General features: G+C 40.7%; 1 protein-coding gene across 4 annotated transcripts in view; it reads right to left on the bottom strand.

Moving 5' to 3' along the window:
• The window catches only part of LOC147369769 (hepatitis A virus cellular receptor 1-like), a 42,785-nt gene that overhangs the window by 23,751 nt on the left and 1,201 nt on the right, over nucleotides 1–17,833 (bottom strand). For 3 of the 4 annotated variants that reach the window (XM_086413731.1, XM_086413733.1, XM_086413734.1), the window contains exons 3-6: nucleotides 15,657–15,989; nucleotides 8,340–8,783; nucleotides 4,633–4,728; nucleotides 1,452–1,507 (exon numbers count right to left, since the gene is read on the bottom strand). In XM_086413731.1, the coding sequence (XP_086269857.1) occupies nucleotides 1,452–1,507; nucleotides 4,633–4,728; nucleotides 8,340–8,783; nucleotides 15,657–15,989 (929 nt within the window). The remainder of the gene's footprint in view (nucleotides 1–1,451; nucleotides 1,508–4,632; nucleotides 4,729–8,339; nucleotides 8,784–15,656; nucleotides 15,990–17,833) is intronic. The other variant, XM_086413735.1, reaches the window with a different exon arrangement.

A 17,833-nucleotide genomic window follows, 5' to 3' on the forward strand; every position in this document is an offset into this window, starting at 1 on the left:
CATTTGACGTCACATTAACCCCACTTTGCTTGAACTTGAATTTCTCTTATAATGTCCATGCTGCAATTTCTCACCACTTGCAATCAAGATTACTCTCATACCTGAATCTGTTCATGTTTTTTGCTTCTAAGAGTTATTTGCACATAGTGAATGGAAAGTTGTTTCACCCAAGGGAGCCAAAAGTAAAAATCTCACTGATAAATTCTTCTAACTTACACACAAAGATGAGGCTTTGATGAACATCATAAGACTATAGTCCCTTGGATTTTTCCCAAGCTAATTGTGGGAAAGTGCAAGAACAAATTACAGAATGACAAAGTTGTTGAAGATCTTAGGACCTTAATATGTCATCATATGGGGAGGATTATATATAGAAAGACTCAGAAGTGTGGCCTCAAAATTTCTCTATAGGAGGAAAATTGGATTGGAAAAGGATATTAGGGGGCCTATGTTTAAGGAACCACACTTTCACTGACATAATATTTTTGGTGGGGATGGCCCCCATTCCACTACATCATATCAAGGATTGTTATTTCTCTAACGATGATCTAAGTCTTTTTTGGTATGTAATGTTAAGTCACTATGCCTGAAATAATTCACTTTTTTTTCCTTATTTTCTGGTCAGGAGAAATTCTGTCTTGGGGGTATATGTGTGTCTAGAGAAAAATATCACATTTCAGGTATTTCTAACAAAGTAGTGCATCTATATAGACTTTTAAAATTAATTAAACTATCCATGAAATTAAAAGACGCTTACTCCTTGGAAGAAAAGTTATGACCAACCTAGATAACATATTGAAAAACAGAGACATTACTTTGCCAACTAAGGTCCGTCTAGTCAAGGCTATGGTTTTTCCAATAGTCATGTATGAATGAAAGAGTTGGACTGTGAAGAAAGCTGAGTGGCAAAGAATTGATGCTTTTGAACTGTGGTGTTGGAGAAGACCCTTGAGAGTCCCTTGGACTGCAAGGAGATCCAACCAGTCCATTCTGAAGGAGATCAGCCCTGGGTGTTCTTTGGAAGGAATGACGCTAAGGCTGAAACTCCAGTACTTTGGCCACCTTATGCGAAGAGCTGACTCATTGGAAAAGACTCTGATGCTGGGAGGGATTGGGGGCAGGAGGAGAAGGGGATGACAGAGGATGAGATGGCTGGATGACATCACCGACTCGATGGATGTGAGTTTGAGTGAACTCCGGGAGTTGGTGATGGACAAGAAGGCCTGGCGTGCTACAATTCATGGGGTCGCAAAGAGTCAGAAACGACTGAGCGACTGATCTGATCTGATCTGATCCCTATTTAAGAGTCAAATTTTTTCTTCCTTTATTTCTTAAATTAGAAAGAATCAATCTGTGGATTAGTTTGACAATAATAATCTCTAAATGTAACTTGATTCCAGAAGAGACATATAAGTGAATCAGGCTAATAAAATAGGAAGGAATATTCTTACAGTTTGATTGTTATGCCAGTGGGGATCTGGAGACTGTGTCACAGTGCCATTTCCATCTGCTCAACAAGAAAGAAAATTAATAAGAATTATAAAAAGATATTGAACTTTCCTGCAAGCACCAAATATATTCACACTGCCTTCTGATAATGAAGGGAAAGTTGAATAATCATATGGCCTAATGCTGTAGGCATCCCAAGAGTAATACCAAGTTACTAACATTTATTTATTTAAGTAGTAAGGTTGTGATTCTTAACCATTTTGTTATGGACCCTTTGAAAATGAACCCTTTTTTTTTTTCTCCCTATGCAGGGGAAAAATGCATGCTCACAGAAAATTTACTGACAATTTTAGACAAGTCAGAGTGACCCATTCTCAGAACTAGGTTAAAAATTACCACTTACAGATAAATAATCAATATTTTCTTGGCAGCTCAGAAACTTTCAGTGAGTGCTCAGAGGTCATTACACATCCAAAGAGCAGAACCACTCTGTTCAAAATGAACATTACATTGGTTTTACATTCAAAATGTGAGTGAAATGCACTAAGATACCTCAAACAGGTGGCATCCAACTCCTACATTATATGCCAGTGTGCCCAGACACTGATCCAAACGTGCTTTAGAAAATATGTTACAACACTCCCAAGGTCAGTATACCTTATACTACCTAAACTCCCAATATAAAAGGATACTATGCCTTAAAGTTTTCAATGTCCAAATTTTAATAGTGTTTTGAAATATCTCTTTTGTCCCACTGAACATATACTGTTGGCCCTTCTAAGCAACTATAGGTCAAATGCAGGATTTTCTCTTTACTGAGTATCTATTACACACAAGCACTTTACATCCTTATACCCATTTTCTTAATCCGAAATTATAGATGATGTGCTGAAATGGTTGAAGTTTCCAACTCTACTAAAGGACAAAAGTCTCAGCTCATAACCACTGCACACACTATGTTTCCATTCAATGAAAATACTGCAGGTCTCAGAGATTCCCGTACTACTGACAGAGCTAGAAAACCATCGTGTTCTAATGTTAGTGAAAATGATGTAACCATATTCCCCCCAAGTTTTCACACATTACACTACTGTATCTACAATTTAAACATTCCAACACTACGTCTTCAAGAGACAAAGACAGTGTCTACAGTCTAGTCTCTGTGAATGATTTATGTTATAACCTTAAATCCTTAAGCTATAGAATGAGTGATGTTGTAAAAAAAAAAAAAATAGCAAGGACTTGAGTTAGATGAAACTTGACTTTAGTGCTGACATGTCACTTACCAATGTGACCTTGACCAATGTCCTTTACATACACATTACATATATATGCATGTAAACATATGTATTTATATTTCTAGCTAGGATAACCTTGAAGTACAAGCTGACAGCACCCGTTTCATAAAGTTATCACATTAAATGATGCATGTAAGGTGCTTAACACCATGTTAAACAAATATCAGGTATCACAATTATGTTGCTATATAACAATAGGAGCAATGGGGAAGGAACACCATGCAATGGATTTTCCAAATATCCTATCCTTCATTCCTTACAAACATGTAGTGAGGAATGAAACAACTTGCCCATGGGCGTGCAGCTTGAAACTGCCATTGGGGGGCAGTTGAATTGGAAGCTGTTTGTCCAAAGTAGAACTAAATGTCCTCCTCAGTCTGGCAATGGCAAGAAATAAACCTGCCCTGAAAGAATTAAATGAGATAATGCACAATAATTTGCTGGCACATACATCTGAAAAGGTAGGTGCAGGCCCTGTGAAAACCAAAATTCTTCCTGGACTAACATTCTTGGCTTTGTGAGGCTTTAACCCACTGAAGTGTGACTCGGGCACTGTGAGGATTTGGCTGAAGGGCCTCAGAGATGCTGCCAAGATGGCAGCAGTCACAGAAGTCGTGGGGACACAGCTGCTGCAATGTCTGTTCCATGCTGCCAAGTCTACTTGACCAGGGTTTAGTGACATATTTTAGAGAATAATTTCCCATTTTCTACTTTGTTCTTTCTCTTAGCCTAAAAGTGTGGAGTGCAGTTGCCCCAACTGCTCTTACCTGTATTTTTATCTGCTTTCTCTTTGTTTCTGTGCCAAGAAACACTTCACACCAAGGATTCCACTTTCAAAACCAAATGTAACTATTAGCTAATTTCAAGTAAATTGGTCCCTCTCTGAGTCCCGCTACATGTCCATTTTCAATTAAGAGCTTCCTTGAATGATTGGCAAAGTAGGCCACCCTGGGGGTCTCCTATAGCAACTCCTGAGCATGATGAATCATAGGCACAAGTCTTACAAAATCTTAAAAAATCTGACCTTGTTTGGATGCTTCACAGGCGCATGGACAAATAAGCCAGTTCTGCATTACAAAGGGGTTCACATGTGGCACTCTCCAAATTTACCTACATGGTTATCAGAGCTAGCTAGGAAAGATGACAATTCAGTATCATCATTCTCCATTACAGGAAAAACAGACTAATCTTACATCTCAAAAGAATATTGAATTTCCAAAACTAGGGAGAACTGGAGTCTTTGAGAGTGAAATAGCACAATCCTAGTGGGACCTGCCTCTTTGGCTCTGGTGTCCATGTCCTCAACCCAACTCAAAGTGTCCATGTGAAATGAAAGCTCGACAAGGCAGCAGGGGAGCCTCCTGGCTCTGTGTAGTGTCTGGGGCTTAGAGGAAGCATAAACAGGCAACCAGTTTGGTCTGGACCAGTTTGGACTTAATTGTTTTAAGGCTCTGTCCAGGGAAGTATGCCTAGAAATAAGTTTAAAGACAAGGCTAATTCAATTTATTTAGAAAAATGTGGATATGTATGTGGATGATCCCAAATCATACAAGCTGCCTATGTCACTCAAATGTATGTATTTCTGGACATTCCAAGTAACATTCATTATTGCCACTCTATCACTTACCTCGTAGCTATGTCCCCAGATCTTTATCTCATATAACGCTTGTAAGAATAAGTAAAATTTCCTCCATTTTCCAAAGGATAAAAACAGATTCAAAGAGGGTAATAAGACATTTGTTCAAGTTGCATAGCTGAGTGGGAATAGCCATTGTTGGCATTCAAGTCATGCTTGTCTTATTTCAGAATATGTGCTCTAAACAATGTGCTAATATTTATCAAAATTTGAATGCTCCCAGATGTTCAGGAAAGAAACTGAAGTTACCTGTTGAACAAGAGTGCCATGGTGAGCTGGTTATGTTTGTTTCATACAGGGTAGTAGGCTGGCTTTCTGCTGTCTGAGTTGGAGAAGATAAAGAAGCTATAGGAATGACAAGAACGGAAAAATAGCGTTCGATTAGTGGAGGAAAATTTACACCCCCAGCAGAAAGAACAAACAAAACTAAATCAGAAATTACCCTTTGACTCTATCTTAGAAATGTATTAATATATGTCCTGAGGTATTACCCTGCTAGAAGGTATTACCCTGCGAGGTATTACCTGCTAGAAGAAGAGATAAGAAAGCCTTCTTCAGCGATCAATGCAAAGAAATAGAGGAAAACAACAGAATGGGAAAGACTAGAGATCTATTCAAGAAAATCAGAGATACAAAAGGAACATTTCATGCAAAGATGGGCTCAATAAAGGACAGAAATGATATGGACCTAACAGAAGCAGAAGATATTAAGAAGAGATCCCTCTTACACTGTTGGTGGGAATGCAAACTAGTACAGCCACTATGGAGAACAGTGTGGAGATTCCTTAAAAAACTGGAAATAGAACTGCCTTATGATCCAGCAATCCCACTGCTGGGCATACACACTGAGGAAACCAGAAGGGAAAGAGACACATGTACCCCAATGTTCATCGCAGCACTGTTTATAATAGCCAGGACATGGAAGCAACCTAGATGCCCATCAGCAGATGAATGGATAAGAAAGCTGTGGTACATATACATAATGGAGTATTACTCAGCCATTAAAAAGAATACATTTGAATCAGTTCTAATGAGGTGGATGAAACTGGAGCCTATTATACACAGTGAGGTAAGCCAGAAAGAAAAGCACCAATACAGTATACTAACGCATATATATGGAATTTAGAAAGATGGTAACAATAACCCTGTGTACGAGACAGCAAAAGAGACACTGATGTATAGATCAGTCTTATGGACTCTGTGTGAGAGGGAGAGGGTGGGGAGATTTGGGAGAATGGCATTGAAACATGTATAATATCATGTATGAAACGAGTCACCAGTCCAGGTTCGATGCACGATACTGGATGCTTGGGGCTGGTGCACTGGGACGACCCAGAGGGATGGTATGGGGAGGGAGGAGGGAGGAGGGTTCAGGATGGGGAACACAGGTATACCTGTGGCAGATTCATTTCAATATTTGGCAAAACCAATACAATATTGTAAAGTTTAAAAATAAAATAAAATTTTAAAAAAAATAAATAAAATAAAATGTTGGCTGGAAAAAAAAAAAAAGAAGAGATGGCAAGAATACACAGAAGAACTGTACAAAAAAGATCTTCATGACCAAGATAATAACGACGGTGTGATCACTGACCTAGAGCCAGACATCCTGGAATGTGAAGTCAAGTGGGCCTTAGAAAGCATCCCTACAAACAAAGCTAGTGGAGGTGATGGCACTCCAGTTGAGCTATTTCAAATCCTGAAAGATGATGCTGTGAAAGTGCTGCACTCAATATGCCAGCAAATTTGGAAAACTCAGCAGTGGCCACAGGACTGGAAAAGGTCAGTTTTCATTCCAATCCCAAACAAAGGCAATGCCAAAGAATGCTCAAACTACCGCACAATTGCACTCATCTCACACGCTAGTAAAGTAATGCTCAAAATTCTCCAAGCCAGGCTTCAGCAATATGTCAACCGTGAACTTCCTGATACTCAAGCTGGTTTTAGAAAAGGCAGAGGAACCAGAAATCAAATTGCCAACATCTGCTGGATCATGGAAAAAGCAAGAGAGTTCCAGAAAAACATCTATTTCTGCTTTATTGACTATGCCAAAGCCTTTGCCTGTGTGGATCACAATAAACTGTGGAAAATTCTGAAAGAGATGGGAATACCAGACCACCAGACCTGCCTCTTCAGAAACCTGTATGCAGGTCAGGAAGCAACAGTTAGAACTGGACATAGAACAACAGACTGGTTCCAAATAGGAAAAGGAGTACGTCAAGGCTGTATATTGTCACCCTGCTTATTTAACTTATATGCAGAGTACATCATGAGAAATGCTGGGCTGGAAGAAGCACAAGCTGGAATCAAACTTACCGGGAGAAATATCAATAACCTCAGATATGCAGATGACACCACCCTTATGGCAGAAAGTGAAGAGGAACTCAAAAGCCTCTTGATGAAAGTGAAAGTGGAGAGTGAAAAAGTTGGCTTAAAGCTCAACATTCAGAAAACGAAGATCATGGCATCTAGTCCCATCACTTCATGGGAAATAGATGGGGAAACAGTGGAAAGAGTGTCAGACTTTATTTTTGGGGGCTCCAAAATCACTGCAGATGGTGACTGCAGCCATGAAATTAAAAGACACTTACTCCTTGGAAGGAAAGTTATGACCAACCTAGATAGCATATTCAAAAGCAGAGACATTACTTTGCCAACAAAGGTCCATCTAGTCAAGGCTATGGTTTTTCCTGTGGTCACATATGGATGTGAGAGTTGGACTGTGAAGAAGGCTGAGTGCCGAAGAATTGATGCTTTTGAACTGTGGTGTTGGAGAAGACTCATGAGAGTCCCTTGGACTGCAAGGAGATCCAACCAGTCCATTCTGAAGGAGATCAGCCCTGAGATTTCTTTGGAAGGAATGATGCTAAAGCTGAAACTCCAGTACTTTGGCCACCTCATGCGAAGAGTTGACTCATTGGAAAAGACTCTGATGCTGGGAGGGATTGGGGGCAAGAGGAGAAGGAGACGACAGAGGATGAGATGGCTGGATGGCATCACTGACTCCATGGACGTGAGTCTGAGTGAACTCTGGGAGTTGGTAATGGACAGGGAGGCCTGGCGTGCTGCAATTCATGGGATCACAAAGAGTCGGACATGACTGAGTGACTGATCTGATTACCCTGCTATGTAGGCATTTCATTATCATGAATAAATCTGAATTAGATAATGAGCTGAGAGCCTAACAACAGAATTATTTCACTTTTTATACTTCTTTGGTTGTTCATCTGCTAAGTCGTGTCCAACTGTTTGCAACCCCATGACTGCAGCATGCCATGCTTCCCTGTCCTTCTCTGTCTCCTGGAGTTTGCTCAAACTCATGTCCATTGAGTCAGCAATACTGTCTACCCATCTCATTTGCTGCCACCCTCTTCTCCTTTTGCCTTCCATCTTTCCCAGCAGCAGGGTCTTTTCCAATGAGTCCGCTGTTTGCATAAGGTGGCCAAAGCATTGGAGCTTCAGCTTTAGCATTATTCCTGGGGTTGTCATAAGAATTAAGGGGCTTAATACTTATAAAGCAGTTAGCATGTTTCCTGACACAGGAAACAGAGTAAGTGTTAACTTCATCGAAATCGTATCCTCAAGTGTTGGGTTAGGCTTCAAAATGGATTAAATGATCTCTATTCAGATTTTCGTCATAATTCTATGTTAAACTGGGCCGAATGCACCATCCTTCTAAGATGTCCACGACCAGTGGTCTGGCTTTTTTTTTTTTTGCTATTAATGATTCCTTTGAGAATCTAATAAAAACCATAGGTCCCTCTCACTCTGAAAATGCTTAAAGATACAAAAGATGAAGATAAGAGGGTACAAGTGGTTCACAGATTCTGTGAAGCCAGGTTTGGAAACCTGTTAAGAATCCCTACCCTAGATTGTCCATATGCCTTAACACAGTGCCCTGGATGGTGCATATCCTGACTTTAAAAACTTCTGCACTTAGAAGTACTTTTGCTTACCTGGCTGGAGGTCCTTTGTGGGTGCTGGCATTGGAAGAGCAGAAGTAGAGGACCTCGCTGTCACTGGAGCAGTGGTGACTGTCATGGTTGGAGTAGTGGTGTTGATTGTTGTTGGCACAGCAGTGGTGGTGGTTGTTGGAGCAGTGGTGACCATTGTGGTTGGAGTAGTGGTGGTGGTGGTTGTTGGAGTTGTGGTGATGGTTGTTTTGGGGGTAGTAGTGGTGATTGTTGTAATAGTGGTAGTCGTTGTTGGGGTAGTAGTAATGGTTGTCTTTCTTGTAGTGGCTGTTCTTGGAGTAGTGGTGGTAGTTGTCCTTCTTGTAGTGGTTGTTCTTGGAGTAGTGGTGTTAGTTGTCCTTCTTGTAGTGGGGGTTGTTCTTGGAGTAGTGGTGGTGGTTGTTGTTGTAGTAATAGTGGTGGTGGTCATTGTCGTTGTAGGTGGAGCTAGAAATCAACATGAAAGCAGGGATTCATCAAGCAGCAGGAAACAAGAGACTCATGCTGGGCCTGTGCACCAACACAACCACGGAGACTGTCCCCAGGCAGAACTCGGCACTTATCTCCCATGAACTCCAAGTTCTTGTCATGGGTCAACTAGAATCTGTGACTGAGGAGGGAGTGAAGACATGGTCACAACAAGGCAACAGCGGCATTTAAAGGATGATATTTTGGGAGGTGTTGCTATTCAAAAATGACACATGGGATTTGTGTTGAAGCAGTTTGTAAAGACTAGTCATACATATCAGATTTACATATCTTCATAAGCATCCGTGAAGGAGGGGAAAGTGTCTAGAGACTGAAGCTGTCTTTGTCCTCTCAGCAGTACATGACTAGAACCCAAATAGTAGTTCCAAAGAGCCAGAATATTGACCAAATAAATAGCATTCACTTCTGTCAGTTCTAAGGGCACCCTCCCAACATATCTGCATCCTAAATGTGGATTAACCCACATCATTAACATACGCTGGATAACACAGATGCCATATGCCACCTGGGAAGCCCTGAAAACAGTCATAGATAGTATATACATGAATGGATGGGGCTGTGTTCTAATAAACCTTTATTCATTAAAAAAAAAAAAAAACTGTTGGTGAGCTTATTTTATAATCTGATCTGGTCCTATGGCTACAGTTTGCTGACCTGGGTCTAACAGTGTAGTTAAAGATTTTGAAGAACAGTGCAGACTCAATCCCCTCCCTTCAGTTTGAAATGAAACCTAAGAAAAAGAGGAAACAAGAAAAAAAATCTGATTGAAAGAGTATAACAAGGAGGAAATTTAATCAGCTTGTTCCACTAATGTGTCTTGCTCAGGAGTAAATATTTCCTAAGAAAGAAGCTAGGACACTAAGGCTAGGAAAAGCTGCTGGGGAAGAGCCCTAAGAGAGGTTGAAAGTAAGCTCATTCTCTGAAAAGTGCAAGAAAACTTAAGTGAAGTATTGGGTTGGAGGCAGAGAGTCACTTTGGCTCAGTTATGAATCCGTCCAAGGAGCAGTGGCTGCGCGGGCGCAGGAGTGCCTAGAGGAGCTATTCCACGTTCAAGGTCAGGAGGGGCGGCAGTGAGGAGATACCCCTCGTCCAAGATAAAGAGCAGCAGCTGCACTTTGCTGGAGCAACCGTGAAGAGATACCCCACGTCCAAGGTAAGAGAAACCAAAGTAAGATGGTAGGTGTTGCAACAGGGCATCAGAGAGCAGACACACTGAAACCATACTCACAGAAACTAGTCAATCTAATCACACTAGGACCACAGCCTTGTCTAACTCAATGAAACTAAGCCATGCCGTGTGGGGCAATCCAAGACGGGCGGGTATGATGGAGAGATCTGACAGAATGTGGTCCACTGGAGAAGGGAATGGCAAACCACTTCAGTATTCTTGCTTTAAGAACCCCATGAACAGTATGAAAAGTCAAAATGATAGGATACTGAAAAAGGAACTTCCCAGGTCGGTAGGTGCCCAATATGCTACTGGAGATCAGTGGATAAATAACTCCAGAAAGAATGAAGGGATGGAACCATAGCAAAAACAATACCCAGCTGTGGATATAAAGAGCAATATTGTATCAGTTCAGTTCAGTTCAGTCACTCAGTCATGTCTGACTCTTTGTGACCCCATGAATCACAACTCCCCAGGCCTCCCTGTCCATCACCAACTCCCTGAGGAACCTGGAATGTCAGATCCATGAATCAAGGCAAATTGGAAGTGGCCAAACAAGAGATGGCAAGAGTGAATGTCGACATCCTAGGAATTAGCAAACTAAAATGGACTGGAATGGGTGAATTTAACTCAGATGACCATTATATCTACTCCTGCGGGCAGGAATCCCTCAGAAGAAATGGAGTAGCCATCGTGGTCAACAAAAGAGTCTGAAATGCAGTACTTGGATGCAATCTCAAAACTGACAGAATAATCTCTGTTCGTTTCCAAGGCAAAGCATTCAATATCACAGTAATCCAAGGCTATGCCCCAACCAGTAACAATGAAGAAACTGAAGTTGAACAGTTCTGTGAAGACCTACAAGACCTTTTAGAACTAACACCCAAAAAAGATGTCCTTTTCATTATAGGGGACTGGAATGCAAAAGTAGGAAGTCAAGAAACACCTGGAGTAACAGGAAAATTTGGCCTTGGAATACGGAATGAAGCAGGGCAAAGACTAATAGAGTTTTGCCAAGAAAATGCACTGGTCATAACAAACACCCTCTTCCAACAACACTAGAGAAGACTCTACACATGGGCATCACCAGATGGTCAACACCGAAATCAGATTGATTATATTCCTTGCAGCCAAAGATGGAGAAGCTCTATACAGTCAACAAAAACAAGACCAGGAGCTGACTGTGGCTCAGATCATGAACTCCTTATTGCCAAATTCAGACTGAAATTGAAGAAAGTAGGGAAAACCACTAAACCATTCAGGTATGACCTAAATCAAATCCCTTATGATTATACAGTGGAAGTGAGAAATAGATAAAAGGGACTAGATCTGATAGATAGAGTGCTTGATGAACTCTGGAATGAGGTTCATGATATTGTACAGGAGACAGGGATCAAGACCTTCCCCATGGAAAAGAAATGCAAAAAAGCAAAATGGCTGTCTGGGGAGGCCTTGCAAATAGCTGCAAAAAGAAAGGAAGCGAAAAGCAAAGGAGAAAAGGAAAGATATAAGCATCTGAATGCAGTGTTCCAAAGAATAGCAAGAAGAGATAAGAAAGCCTTCCTCAGTGATCACTTCAAAGAAATAGAGGAAAACAATAGAATGGGAAGACAAGAGATCTCTTCAAGAAAATCAGAGATACCAAGGGAACATTTCAGGCAAAGATGGGCTCGATAAAGGACAGAAATGGTAGGGACCTAACAGAAGCATAAAATATTACGAAGAGGTGGCAAGAACACACAGAAGAACTGTACAAAAAAGATCTTCATGACCAAGATAATAATGACGGTGTGATCACTCACCTAGAGCCGGACATCCTGGAATGTGAAGTCAAGTGGGCCTTAGAAAGCATCACTACGAACAAAGCTAGTGAAGGTGATGGAATTCCAGTTGAGCTCTTTCAAATCCTGAAAGATGATGCTGTGAAAGTGCTGCACTCAATATGCCAGCAAATTTGGAAAACTCAGCAGTGGCCACAGGACTGGAAAAGGTCAGTTTTCATTCCAATCCCAAACAAAGGCAATGCCAAAGAATGCTCAAACTACTGCACAATTGCACTCATCTCACACACTAGTAAAGTAATGCTCAAAATTCTCCAAGCCAGGCTTCAGCAATACGTGAACCATGAACTTCCAGATGTTAAAGCTGGTTTTAGAAAAGGCAGAGGAACCAAAGATCAAATTGCCAACATCCGCTGGATCATGGAAAAAGCAAGAGAGTTCCAGAAAAACATCTATTTCTGCTTTATTGACTATGCCAAAGCCTTTGCCTGTGTGGATCACAATAAACTGTGGAAAGTTCTGAAAGAGATGGGAATACCAGACCACCAGACCTGCCTCTTGAGAAATTTATGTGCAAGTCAGGAAGCAACAGTTAGAACTGGACATGGAACAACAGAGTGGTTCCAAATAGGAAAAGGAGTACATCAAGGCTGTATATTGTTACCCTGTTTATTTAACTTATATGCAGAGTACATCATGAGAAATGCTGGACTGGAACAAGCACAAGCTGGAATCAAACTTACCGGGAGAAATATCAATAACCTCAGATATGCAGATGACACCACCCTTATGGCAGAAAGTGAAGAGGAACTCAAAAGCCTCTTGATGAAAGTGAAAGTGGAGAGTGAAAAAGTTGGCTTAAAGCTCAACATTCAGAAAATGAAGATCATGGCATCTGGTCCCATCTCTTCATGGGAAATAGATGGGGAAACAGTGGAAAGAGTGTCAGACTTTAATTTTGGGGGCTTCAAAATCACTGCAGATGTTGATTGCAGCCATGAAATTAAAAGATGCTTACTCCGCGGAAGGAAAGTTATTACAAACCTAGATAGCATATGGAAAAGCAGAGACGTTACTTTGCCAACAAAGGTCTGTCTAGTCAAGGCTATGGTTTTTCCAGTGGTCATGTATGGATGTGAGAGTTGGACTGTGAAGAAAGCTAAGCACCGAAGAATTGATGCTTTTGAACTGGGGTATTGGAGAAGACTCTTGAGAGTCCCTTGGACTGCAAGGAGATCCAACCAGTCCATTCTGAAGGAGATCAGCCCTGGGATTTCTTTGGAAGGAATGATGCTAAAGCTGAAACTCCAGTACTTTGGCCATCTGATGCAAAGAGTTGACTCATTGGAAAAGACTCTGATGCTGGGAGGGATTGGGGGCAGGAGGAGAAGGGGACGCCAGAGGATGAGATGGCTGGATGGCATCACTCACTCCATGGACGTGAGTCTGAGAAAACTCCGGGAGTTGGTGATGGACAGGGAGGCCTAGTGTGCTGCGATTCATGGGGTCACAAAGAGTCAGAAACGACTGAGTAATTGAACTGAACTGACTGAACTGATGAACCCGTTTCCCACTGGACAGAGCAGTGACTTTGAAAATATTCATCTATTAAAGAATTTATAAGCACTATAAATGTCCCCTATTAATTTCTTTCTTCCTCCATACCAATCATATAATTTCCAAAAATAATCTCTTCTCCACACACAGCCTCCTGCAACATGTGTATAGCACCAGCTTCTTTTGGTTTTCTTAATTTGCCTCCTAGATGTTTTCCCGGATCAGCTACTTTCTCCGTCACAATTGACCTGATTTTACTTGCCTTCATCAAATAAGCCAAGTGTCTTTGATGAAGTTAGGAAAAATTATGAAATTGAAAAATCAAGTTCATTTAAACTAAAAAAGAGACCTAGCTTATAAAGGCTCTGAATATTGGGCTCTGTTTTCATTAGAAACTTTAGTGGGAGAATACTTACTATGAAAGAGCACCAGAAACCAGGAAATCCTTTAGAACCTGCTCCTTTAACCAAGTGGTAAGAAAAATTAAAATGTCTACATTATGTTTATGGAAAAACATAAACTTCCCTGACTTTTGGATTTCACGAAATTCTTAAAAGCCAAAAGTGAACCGTTACTTAGATGAAAATGTTCTTATATTGCAATAAGGTGATTTTAATTATTTTTTCTCTTTGTTATAATTGTTCTATTTTATTATTAGTTATTCTTAATCTCTTACTGTGCCTAATTTCTAAGTTAAAATTTATCGTTGGTATATAAGCAAAGAGTCATACGTGACTGAGCGACTGAACTGATAAGCACAGGAAAAAACATGCACAGGGTTTGGTACTCTGTGCAGTTTCAGCTATCCACTGGAGGAGACACTCTTGGAATCAACCCCCGTGGAAATAAAAGCAAAAATAAACAAATGGGACCTAATTAAAATTAAAAGCTTCTGCACTACAAAGGAAACTATAAGCAAGGTGAAAAGACAGCTTTCAGAATGGGAGAAAATAATTGCAAATGAAGCAACTGACAAAGAATTAATCTCAAAAATATACAAGCAACTCCTGCAGCTCAATTCCAGGAAAATAAACGACCCAACCAAAAAATGGGTCAAAGAACTAAACAGACATTTCTCCAAAGAAGACATACAGATGGCTAACAAACACATGAAAAGATGCTCAACATCACTCATTATTAGAGAAATGCAAATCAAAACCACAATTGAGGTACCATTTCACACCAGTCAGAATGGCTGCTATCTAAAAATCTACAAGCAATAAATCCTGGAGAGGGTTTGGAGAAAAGGGAACCCTCTTACACTGTTGGTGGGAATGCAAACTAGTACAGTCACTATGGAGGACAGTGTGGAGATTCCTTTAAAAACTTAACTTAAAAAAATTCCTTAAAAAATAGAACTGCCATACAACCCAGCAATCCCACTGCTGGGCATACACACCGAGGAAACCAGAATTGAAAGAGACACGTGTACCCCAATACTCATTGCAGCACTGTTTATAATAGCCAGGACATGGAAGCAACCTAGATGTCCACCAGCAGTCAAATGGATAAGAAAGCAATTTTAATTTTTAAACAAGCAGTTTAGTGATATGATGTGAGTGAAAGTGAAAGTCACTCAGTTGTGTGCAACTCTTTGAGACGCCATGGACTATAGAGTTCATGGGATTCTCCAGGCCATAATACTGGACTGGGTAGCCATTCCCTTCTCTAGGGGATCTTCCCAACTCAGGGATCGAACCCAGGTCTCCCACATTGCAGGCTGATTCTTTACCAGCTGAGCCATGATATGGTGTGAATTGTGCTTCAAAAAATCCAAGGGTAGAGGGAGGGGATGAAACTACATAGACTCTTTCAATGTATATGCTACAAAATTGAGTTGACAGTTGTCTAAACCAAATGATACATCTATTTGACAGGACCTTATATTACCTGTTTTATATGTGTGAAACTCTCTATGAGTCTTAAAATGTTAAGAAAGAACATTTGAAAATTCTCCGAAGAAATGACCTCACAGAAAAGGTCAGATTTTCAAGAAGAAGAAATTTAGCTCCAAAAAGATACTCACTATATCTCAGTGTGGAACAGTGAATGCTTTTTCATGAAAAAACTAGTATTCCTGAAGCACTGCTTCAGGAAACAGTTTGCTGACTGGAAAGATGCTCTAGCCTACTGTCTTGAATCAAGGTTAGTCTTAACACTTCACTCTACACAAATACAAGATATTCAGTTGAAGAGTTATTAGAAAACAAGATCATAGGAAACTTTTCTTTCCCGACTAAAGGAAAAGAAAGTTAATATCAAACAGAAAACTCTATCTCTGGGAACCCACAGGAAGTGATCAAAGAAGTAGGAAGATAAGCTCACCTGGATTGATCCTCAACTCTAGGGTGGTTTTTATGTCATTGAACCACCCTCTCACCTCAATTCGGCAACAATACAAGCCACTGTCAGATGTGGCAGCATTGTTTATGGTCAAAGACACATCCCTTCCACGAATATTGCCATTTAGCTGGTAACGTCCATCCCTCCGATAGGTGACTCTGTATCCATCAGTCCAGATGATGTTAGTTCCGCAATTCAACCAAGGACATGCCCCTCGGCCCCAACACATGCTTGTGACTTCTCCATTATAGTAGCAGGGTAGAGTGACACTCTGACCCGCCACTCCAGTCACTCGATGGTAAGAGGTTACACCATCTGTAAATAAAGAGAAACCAGAGCATGAGGTCTCAAAATTTTAACTTTATTTTCATTTTGTTCTTTATATAGCTTATGCTGTTTGAAATTATCTAACTATATCTTGAGTTTGTAAATTTAATATATGCATTTTTCTGGTAAATATATTCTTTAGCAGTATTATTATCAACCAGATATATTTGAGGATGAAACATCAGATAAATGTCTTTCTGTATTCAGGATTACTTCTTAATAGGACAGATTTATGAAAGAAAGTATCAGGATAAAGGGCAGAAATATGTTCAGTCTTTTGGTGAATATGATTCAAATTCCTCTCCAAAAGGTTTGAAACAAATGACACTCCAGCAATGCATCAGTGTGTGTGCATTTTATTCTATGTTTGACAGGTATCTGCTTACTAAATGTTAATACATACAGGTGGCTTTTCCTCTCCCCTAGATTCAGTCACTGTCTCAGTTGAAATCTGATTTTAAAACTGTTGCATTTAAAATTTTGATTTTCAATTTAATTGCAATTTTTTAAATGGCTATGCAAAAAATTTCACCTCGAGCTCCGGCCTCGGCGCCCCCTCCCAGAGCCCCCTCCCGGGAGCGGAGCCCACCTGAGGGCACCTCTCCCGCACCCCCCCCCGACAGCCCAGCCGCCCGCCCAGAACAGCAGCCCCGGGGGGCAGCCCCCCTCCAGCCTCCCTCCAGCCCAGCCCTGCCAGACACCCCCAACCATGAATCTCTTCCAAAATTTTAAAAAAAAAAAAATTTCACCTCACAAATTTCCTCTAAGTTAAAGAAAAAACAGCTAATATCCTACTTACAGCATCATTGGCTAGAAGGCAGAAGCCTAGTAAACTCTTTACAAATTAGTTTTCAGAAAAAAGGGTTTATAATACTCTCATGGAGAAGCCTGGTAGGCTGCAGTCCATGGGGTCGCTAAGAGTCGGGCACAACCGAGCAACTTCACTTTCCCTTTTCACTTTCATGCATTGGAGAAGGAAATGGCAACCCACTCCAGTGTTCTTGCCTGGAGAATCCCAGGGATGGGGGAACATGGTGGGCTGCTGTCTATGGGGTCGCACAGAGTTGGACACGACTGAAGCGACTTAGCAGCAGCAGCAGCAGCAGTAGAAGGAACTGAGGCTTATAATGGGCTTTGTTGTTTTTGTTTAGTTGCTTAGTTGTATTGGACTCTTTGCCACCCCATGGACTGTAGCCCGCCAGACTCCTCTGTTCATGGAATTTCCCAGGCAAGAATTCTGGAGTGGGTTGCCATTTCCTTCTCCAGGGGATCGTCCTGACTCTGGGATCAAACCCATGTCTCCTGCATTGGTAGGTGGATTCTTTACCACTGAGCCACCTGGGAAGCCCATCATGGGATTTAGGATCGATTAAAAAAACTTCAAGCAGGGATCCCTTCTTGTGAATTGATGACTGTGCTACAATGGAGCATTGTCCAGTTAGCCTGGTGAAACCAAAAAATTGGACAATATTCAATCAAATATTAAACTTTACCTCTTAAAAACAAACAGGCAGGAAAACTCTCTCCTGCAGCAGTGGTTTAAAAAACTGTATTGCCAAATGAAGTCTGAGTGGTCCTTAAAAAAAAATCTGAGATTCAACAACCAGTAATAGTTAGAACTGGGCTGTAAGTCTGGGAAATGCTCTGGGAATAAAACACTCATTGTTATATAAAATAAGTCTAGTTTTTATTACCGAAATTCTGATTATATTTAATTTTGCTTAATATTATTTTTGAATTATAAAGGTAATTTATGCTAATTATAGAAATTTGTTACAGAATATAATTTAAAAGTGTACTTTTCCTCATATTTCTACCTCTAGAGATTTTTT

The sequence above is a fragment of the Bos grunniens genome, chromosome 7 (assembly GCF_055505025.1).
Source record: "Bos grunniens cultivar Pamir isolate PY7600 chromosome 7, Bosgru_T2T1.0, whole genome shotgun sequence".
NCBI lineage: Eukaryota > Metazoa > Chordata > Mammalia > Artiodactyla > Bovidae > Bos > Bos grunniens.